The sequence below is a fragment of the Aotus nancymaae genome, unplaced genomic scaffold (genome assembly GCF_030222135.1).
Source record: "Aotus nancymaae isolate 86718 unplaced genomic scaffold, 86718_ANA_hifiasm-v0.15.2.pri h1tg000057l, whole genome shotgun sequence".
Classification (NCBI taxonomy): domain Eukaryota; kingdom Metazoa; phylum Chordata; class Mammalia; order Primates; family Aotidae; genus Aotus; species Aotus nancymaae.
The window spans coordinates 26,310,224-26,319,519 of record NW_026988471.1 but is presented as its reverse complement, the minus strand read 5'-3'; the positions used below and the strand labels follow the sequence as shown (position 1 = coordinate 26,319,519).

The 9,296-nt window shown below is 47.7% G+C and overlaps 1 protein-coding gene across 1 annotated transcript; it reads right to left on the bottom strand.

The window, feature by feature from the left end:
- Positions 1-2,263: 2,263 nt before the first annotated feature.
- Positions 2,264-4,849, bottom strand: DNAJC5G (DnaJ heat shock protein family (Hsp40) member C5 gamma). The gene is given in 6 exon segments (XM_021674452.2): positions 2,264-2,313; positions 3,567-3,583; positions 3,585-3,709; positions 3,883-3,945; positions 3,948-4,137; positions 4,737-4,849. Coding segments are annotated over 6 exon segments (558 nt in total).
- Between the last annotated feature and the right edge of the window lie 4,447 nt (positions 4,850-9,296).

Genomic DNA, 9,296 nt, shown 5'->3' with positions numbered 1-9,296 from the left:
TGGCTTGGGACTTTCTTCCAGGACAGTGACACAGAATCTAAATCAGCCTGTGTGAGAGGCACCCATACATAGCTCAGGGTGGGAGGAAAGATCCTGCCAGACTTAGAGTCAGTAACAGTTTCCTCCTCCACAGGCTCAGCCAGTGACCCAGGTCCTCCTCCTCAAGACGGTGTGATTCAGAACAGCAGCTCCAGGGACGACATCAAGCCTCTTGCCCAACACCTCGGGCTCATTTTTGTTCTTGCCCAGCCTTTTCTTATATCACCCTAGGAAAAGAAGCTCAAGAGGCTAGAAATGACTGTTGTGCCACAGCCTGGACCTACCTATGAGCATGCCCCTGAGGAAATGTGGGATTCTGGTCCATGAACACATCCCTGGAGCCACTCCAAGGACTTCAAATTTGTTAGGAAATTGGGAGCAGGTGAGCTGGGCAGAGAGGACCTGAATGCCAGGGACCTATTTTGGGCACCCAGGGAATCAATCTCCAGGGAAATTTTAGAGCACTGACAAATTCATAATCACAAGTCTCGGGGGAGCCTCTGCCCCAGCCCCACAGTTGTTCGGGACTCCTACTCTCCAAGCCAGGCTTGCCCCAGTTGTGAGCACTGACTTTTTCTCCTACACGTCTTTTTCTCCACTTGATCTTAGCCAAAGGGCCAAGAAGCAATTTCTTTAGGCCCTTTTTCTTCACCCCAGACACATACAGTTTGTCTTTTTTGGGCCCAACATATGCTTGGGATTGGACAAAAGCTCTTTCATTTACTGACATTCTTTAGCCCTTCTCCCAGTCCAGGGAGAGAAGTTTCAGGAGTTAATAGGCTATGACCCTGAGAGGGTGGGAAATACATGGTGTGAAGAGGACACGAAATAGCAGCACAAAGAGGCAAGAGTGGGAAAAGAGTCTGTGAAGTACAGACTTTTATGGATCACAGATTCCATGCCCCTATTTTTAAGAACAAATTATATGTCGATTGGCCTGCATAAGATGCAAAAAGGATGGAGGCAAGCAGGCACTGATATTTAAACTTCAGTCAACCCACAGGACCAATGCTAATGCATGCTGTGCTGGTAGTTGAAGTCCAAGGAGAATCTAAAGATGGAATGACTACCCCTGAGCCTCAAATGCACTCGCAGTTTTCCTGAGTTGACTCATAGTGGCATGGAATGAGGCTGGCGATGCCAACGGCCGTGGGCACCAGAAGGTGAGACCAGCTCCATAAAGGCATATTGGCTTAGGAATGAGGATGATGCTAGGGGTTCTTGGTACACAGAGTTGCAACAAGGGAGAGTTAACTGGTGCAGCAGCTCCTGGGACAGGATCCACCCTGCTCAGTTACCAGGCTCTTGGTGGAGCTATCCCAAGGGGCTTGGGGACCCTACCAGCTGGCAGTGGCTCCAACAACAAGACAGGCACAGGAAAAAGACTCTTTAGGAAAAATCTGCCACCACCGCCTGGGACCTCATAAGGGAAGGGAGGGGAGGGCTGCTTTCTGATGAGTAAAATTGGGACTGCAACTAAAAAGAAGAAGCTGGGCAACCCCATACAGAGTTGTGGTACCAAGGGCAGAGGTGATGTCCTTACTGGGACCAGCGTCATCAATGCTTCTGAAGTTGAGATTCTTAAAAGAAGAGGGGTCAAATCAGGGTCAATGTCAGGGCAGGGCAACTTGCTCCTCTCTTCAGTGTGTCTAGGGGACTGGGCAGCAGAAGGCACTCTCACTCGGTCAGCACCTAGTGGCGGAAGAAGGTGGTGCTTTATTAATCAGGAGAAACAATTACCTAGAATTTAAAGCAAATCCCCACATGTAAGGATATAAACACTCATAGTCCAAACTATAAGGATGTAAACTTTCTACTAATGACTCACCTGAAGTTAGCTTACAAGCTTTTCTTTTTCTTTTTTTTCTTTTTATTTTTTTGAGACAGGGTCTTGCTCTGTTATCAGACTGGAATGCAGTGGCGTGATCTCCACTCACTGCAACTTCCAATTTCCTTATTCAAGCAATTCTGCCTCAGCCTCCCGAGTAGCTGGGATTACAGGCACACACACTACCACGCCCAGATAATTTTTGTATTTTTAGTAGAGACAGATTTCACCATGTTGGCCAGGATGGTCTCGATCTCCTGACCTTGTGATCTGGCCGCCTTGGCCTCCCAAAGTGCTGGGATTATAGGCGTGAGCCACTGCACCCAGCCTATATGCTTTTCTTATCTGGTAACTATTGCTGCTTTTCAGTTTACATACCTCATCCTTTTTCATCTCTTAAAAATAGTCTTCGCTATTTTCCTCTCTTTTAAAATCAGGTTTGGCTCCTATGATGGAATTATACATATGTTTACACACATAAATATTTAGTAACTTTTTGTAGTCTACTGATGAGAAAACCATTACCTTGTAGTTACGCATTAGCATCACCAGGTGGCACTAGTGTGAAGTTCAATCAGTTTATAACAGTTTATTTGGGGTGGGAATGCTCCTTTTTTTTTTTTTTTTTTTTTTTTTTTTTTGATATAGGGTCTTACTCTGTCACCCAGGCTGGAGTGCAGTGGCATGATCGCAGCTCACTGTAACCTCAACCTCCCAGACTCAAGTGATCCCCTCACCTCAGCCTCCCCAGTAACTGAGACTACAGGTGCACACCACCATGCCTGGCTAACGTCTGTATTTTTTTTGTAGAGGCTGGTCTCAAACTCCTGAGCTCAAGTGATCCGCCTACCTTGGCTTCCCAAAGTGCTGGGATTACAGACACAAGCCACCGCAACTGGCTCTTTCCTTTGTGTAGATGGAAAAAATTGCATCCCACTGGGCACAGTGGCTCACACCTGTAATCCCAGCACTTTGGGAGGCCAAAGCAGGTGGATCATCTGAGTAGATTGCTTGAACCTGGGAGGTGGAGGTTGCAATGAGCTGAGGTCACGCCACTGCACTCCAGCCTGGGCAACAGACAGATTCTGTCTCAACAACAAATTGCATTCTGAAATCTGTTTCACCTGCTGTCTTTTCTAGACATACTCTCCCACCCCATTCCTTAGCTTAACAGGAGATGATAACGCTACATTCAAACTGTCAGTTTGTTGTGTAAGGTGTACAAACACATATTGATCTTTTTTTTCTTCACTTTGTCCCAGTGCCAGACTTGAAATTGTCATATTTAGGGGTTTACCTGCCATTTTCATAGGTCTTTCTTACCCCCAACCATTTCTTTCTTTTTTTTTTTCTTTTGAGACAGAGTCTCACTCTGTTGCCCAGGAGTGCAATGGCATGATCTCGGCTCACTGCAACCTCTGTCTCCTGAGTTCAGGCGATTCTCCTGCCTCAGCCTCCCAAGTAGCTGGGACTACAGGTGTGAGCCACCATACCTGGCTAATTTTTGTATTTTTAGTAGAGATGTGGTTTTGCCATGTTGGCCAGACTGGTCTCAAATTCCTGACCTCAGGTGATCCACCTGCCTCGGCCTCCCAAAGTGCTGGGATACAGGTGTGAGTCATCGTGCCCAGCCCCAACCATTTCTTTCATTCTCAATCCAGATATTTCTTACCTCATAGTCCCTGCCTACAGTTCTCACCTGACCTTGGAGGCTGACTGGACATTCTGCTGATATTTTCTCCCACTATCCTGCTCAGGTGGTGGTTTAAGTGTTCCACAGCAAAAACAGCAGCAACAACAGAAACAGCAACAAGTGAGCAGTGTATACAGGATGACAAGTGTCTAAAAGGTAGGCAAGAATGGCCTCAGTCCAGCAGTTTTCTATATGACTGTTCAAGCTTCCCTCCCTCAATCCTCCTGGCACCCAGAAAATGAGACAACAGAAGCATTTGTCCTAAGGAGAGGAAGGTCACCCTTCTTTCCTTATTCTTAAAGGAGGCTGGAGAATTGTGTACCTTGAACCAACAACTATTCATAATAAAACAGTATCTGATGCCTTCTTCACCAAAGTGAAGAATATATCATACAGATATATTCCCAATGAGCCATGCCAGTCGTAAATTTTCCGCTTCTTAGAGTCACTCAGTATGGCATGAGATGTGTTGATCTCTTTGAATATTTCTGCTGCTTGAGCATCCCCTGGATTCTTGTCGGGATGATACCACAAGGCCAGTTTCCTACCCAGGCAATACCCAAAAAATGGGAAATGTCTGGGGAAGGAGGGTTAGAATGAATGACAGGGATTAGTCTCTATAGAGTATAGAAGGAATGCATGAGATGTGGTACAAAGGATGGAGGCAAGCATCCAAGGTCTAAAGTCCTTCCCATACCATAATGAAGAGGGTGATGGCCCCATTTGACCCCAAAGTGAAGGCTTGTTGGAACTTAAAAATGGGTCATAGGGCCAGGCGCAGTGGTTCATGCCTGTGATCCCAGCACTTTGGGAGGCCAAGGCAGACAGATCACAAGGTGAGGAGTTCGACACCAGCCTGGACAACATGGTGAAACCCCGTCTCTACTAAAAATTAAAAAAAATTAGCCAGGTGTGGTGGCAGGTGCCTATAATCCCAGCTATCCCGGAGGCTGAGGCAGGAGAATCACTTGAACTCAGGAGGTGGAGGTTGCAGTGAGCCAAGATCACGCCACTGCACTCTCAACAGTCTCAGTCTCTGTCTCTGCTCTGCGACAGAGGGAGACTTCCTCTCCCCCACCCCCACCCCCCAAAAAAAGTCAGGAAGCAAAACAGATACAGAAAGAAAAAGGTTTAAGGGGGAAATTCCAAGGATCAATAAAGGGCTGAGGTCTGAACCTGTAGGACTTTTTGATGTCTTCAGGTGAGGCACCCTTCTTAAGCTCCAGCACTACATAGAGGCTCGTCCCACTTTTGGACAGCCGGCGAGCTGCTTCATTCACGGTAGACATGATTTGAGCCAGAGGAGAAGCAGCATCTGTGACAACTCCCACAAGTAAGGGCATAGAAAAGTAGGCTTCCAGTGACAGGAAACTCACTACCTTCAGGGATTAGGCAGGTAAATGATGACAGAAGGGCAAGGATAAGATAACAGTGAGTGGGATCTGAGACTAGCAGGAGAATTCAGGTGATCAGAAAGATTCAAATTTTAAGGAGGAAACATCTTCTCACATTTCCCAGCATCCTCCAGCTACACAGACCTCCAGACAACCCACATCCTAAAGGAGCTGTAAGCAAGGAGAGGTCTAAGCCACGAGAAGAGTCTGATTTTGCCTAGAGCTCCTATTACCTGGAGTAGACACCTCTGAATCTGTCCAAGCTCACTGCTGGGTTTGAAAGACCAAGGCGGCCCCAGCCTGAACACACTGGATCAGGAATCGGAAAGATCCACAACTATTAAGAGAGAAACACTTCAGACCAAACCGTGTGCGGCCTAACAGAAGTCAGGTGTCCAAGAGCCTGGCGGGGGGCGGGGAGTGCTTGCAGCTAGGCCCGGACTTGCTTCTTCCCTCCACTCTCCTGCTCTCAAACCACCCAACTTCTGTCCCTCAGAGGTGGGGCAGTGGGGAGAGAAGGAGGAGGACTCAGGCTGGAGAAGGAAGAGGAAAGGGTTGCTGGGGGAAAGACCTGGCGAGCAACAGGCAGCAGACCCCAGAGAGCAGGGTAGAGGCCTGCGGCCCAGGAGAACCAAGCAAGGCAAGGGACTCAGAGGGAGAGCTCTGAGTGTGCAGGGCACCTCTGGCCCTGTGCCGACTCCTCGCCTGAGTCTGGCCCTTTACCTGAGAGTCGTTCTCTTAAGCCAGGTGGGTGCTCTTCACTCTCTCGGGTGTGAAACTTCACACCGGCCGAGTCCAGGAGGTGACTGCGCTTGCGCGCTGCATCGACGCTGCGGGTCAGGGCAAGTCGTTTTTTGGCGCCCCCGGAAGTACTGGGTGGGGAGGCTACGTTGGCCCTGGGACTTATTTCGCGCACAGGGAAGCGAGAGCGTGGGGCTCAGCAAGCCTGCGGCCCAGGGCAGCGGAGGGACGTTGCTGCCAGGCCTTGAGGCAGGGATTCTGCCGAGCCCCTCTCCTCCAGCAGGGCACCACCCATCTTGATGGCCCAGCTCACTCCAGGAAACACAATAGGCTTGCTGACCTTGGCGGATGAGAGGTATGGCTGCTGCATGCCCTTCTCAAGAGGTGTGTTACCTTCTCAGTCGTCTTCAGTACTTAGGGCTCTCCGCGCGGTCTCTCCTTCCTTTTCACCTGGAAACACCTCCCCAACCTGTAAGCCCCAACTCATATGCCCCTGTTCCTGACCCTCCATCCTTCACTCTCTCAGTTGTTCCCACTTCGTCTGTCAAAGCATTTCTCCTATCACATTGTAATGACGAGTTTCCACGTCTCATTAAAATGATGTCTTGAGCCTTTTCCAAAAGTCACTACCATGCTTCGGAAACTTCACTTAAGGCCGGGTGCTGTGGCTAACACTTGTAATCCCAGCACTTTGGGAGGCCAAGGCAGGAGGATCACCCGAGGTCGGGAGTTTGAGACTAGCCTGGCCAGCATGGTGAAACCCTGTTTCTACTAAAAATACAAAAATTATCCGGGCGTGGTGGCAGGCACCTGTAATCCCAGCTACTCGGGAAGCTGAGGCAGGAGAATTGCTTGAACCCGGGAGGCAGAGATTTCAGTGAGCCGAGATCGCACCACTGCACTCCAGCCTGGGCAACAGGGCAAGACTCCACCTCAAAAACAAAAACAAAAACACTTCACTTAAAAATGATGCCATCATGAGCATGTCCCATAATGTAATCCAACTTGGGTGCTTCAGTTGTTTCTATTCGGTAGTATAATAACCTCATAATGAAAATTCAACAGAAATCCTTGAACAAATCTCTAATTTTTTCCTAAGGATAGATTCTTGGAAGTGGAGTTATTGGGTCAAAATGATTTTTTTTTTTTTTTTTTTTTTCACTCTTGATCTTTATTGCTAACTTGCTTCAGGAAAGGTAGTGGAAGGAGGAGTTTGTATCCCCACCTGCAGGTGTGGGAGCATGCCTCTACCTGGCCTTCCTTCCTACAAGAGGTAGTCTTTGTATCACTTATAATTTACCACTTTGTAGGGCTGGTTTTCTTTACAAGAGCACCCAGTGGCTCCTGTAACATGTAGTAGAAAAAGCTTTATTACTTGGAAAATGCTTATCTGTTAACCCTCTTGTAGCTTTTGTCACTCTCTTCATTATAGTTATTTGTGCACATTTTCCTCCCCTTGTAGGTTGGGTTTTTTGTTTTGTTTTGAGATGGAGTCTCACTCTGTCACCCGGGCTAGAGTGCAGTGGTGCGATCTCGGCTCACTGCAACCTCCGCCTTCCAGGTTCAAGTGATTCTCCTGCCTCAGCCTTAAAGTAGCTGGACTTACAGGCACCCACAACTACACCTGGCTAATTTTTTATTTTTATTTTTAGTAGAGATGGGGTTTTACCATGTTGGCCCAGCTAGTTTCAAACTCCTGACCTCAGTGATCTGCCTGCCTTTGCCTCCCAAAGTGCTGGGATTACAGTCATGAGCCACTATGCCAGTCCCCCTTGTAGGTTTTAAATAGTAAATCAGTATTCCACCTCAAGAGCCAATCTAAGCAAATGAACTAAGGAGTCCATCTGCAGCAGACATGATGACTGCTGAATTAATGAATTTATTTCTGTAGGTCTGTGATCAGTGCAGGGACAGGGGATGAAGACCTTTGCATCACCCACCCAGTCCATAGGCTCTGGGTCAGATGAGTTCAGAGGTTACTCATCTAAAAAGAAGCTGAAGCTGATAATTTTTTGGTGGTTTGTCTCATGCCAAATTTCTCTAACTAACCCCCAACCTTTCATTACTATCATGGGATGACAGAACTAGCAGAACAAGCCAGCTCATGTCTTCCCCAGCACTGGGTAGGGAGAACAGAAGATATTAGAAGTGCACTTGCAATGAATTCCTTGCCTGGTCTGTAACACCCAGCATGGTCCTGCCCCTGCCTCTCATTCCAATCTTTTCTGGAACCACTGTCCTGCTTGCTCTGGTCTCTGTGCCACCGCTTTCCTCTTTCCTTGTGAGTTATTTGAAAACGTCGTGTTTCCTCCCATTTCAAGAGCCTTTGACCATGTTGTTCCCTCTGCCTGGAGGGCTTGACCTCTCATCCTTCAGGGATCTCAGCTTCAGGCCTCCTCAGACAGGCCTTCTAAACTGGGTTCTATTCCTCTCTGCTCACCTCATAACATCCTGCAAAATACATATATGTATATATGTGTACGTGTGTATATATATGTATGTGTGTGTGTGTATGTGTGTATGTATATATATATACATATATATATATAGAGAGAGAGAGAGAAGATCTCAGTCTGGAGTGCAGTGACACAATCACAGCTCACAGCCTCAGCTTCCTGGGTTCAAGCCATCCTCCCACCTCAGCCTCTCAAGAAGCTGGGACTAAAGGCATGCACCACCATGCCCAGCTAACTTTTGTATTTTTGTAGAGACAGCGTTTCATCATGTTGCCCAGGCTGGTCTTGAACTCCTGAGCTCAAGCAATCTGCACGCCTCAGCCTCCCAAAGTTCTGGGATTACAGGTGTGAGCCACTATGCCTGGCTGGTGAACATATTTATTTTTTATTTTTTTATTTTTTTATTTTTTTTAAAAGAGCTTCACTCTTGTTGCCCAGGCTGGAGTGCAATGGCATGTTCTCAGCTCACTGCAACCTCCACATCCTGGATTCGAGCGATTCTCCTGCCTCAGCCTCCTGAGTAGCTGGGATTACCGGTGCCTGCCATCATGCCCAGTTAATTTTTTTTATTTTTAGTAGAGACAGGGTTTCATCATGTTGACCAGGCTGGTCTCAAACGCCTGACCTCAGGTGATCCACCCCCCTCAGCCTCCCAAAGTGCTGAGATTATAGGCATGAGCCACCATGCCCAGCCTGGTGAACATATATTTATTTGTATATTGATTTAGAAGCTGCCTTCCCCAGATGACAGCTCCATGAGGGCAGAGACCTTGTTCGTTTGCTGACCACTGTATCCCCAGCACCTAGAGCCATGCCTGACTCACATAAGTGAATGAATGATTTGTTGAATGAGCTATAGCTGAGGGAGCCCTCTGCCAATCCAGTGTAACCTAGAGGTTGGGCCCAGAATTCCCTGGGACACAAGCACTTAGCTAGGGAATTGGACAAGACTACAGGGCCTATCTTCCCTCATATGGTCCTAGACAAGAAGAGACCACAATACAGAAAGAAGGCAAGAGGGGAGATAAAAATGTGATTCGGAACTCCCTGTTTCTTGTTTGTCTTAGTATTCCCTCCAGTTCCTAACACACTTCCTGTGTTCAATGAAGGTTGGTTGGTTGAATGAACAAGCAAGAGTGTGTAAG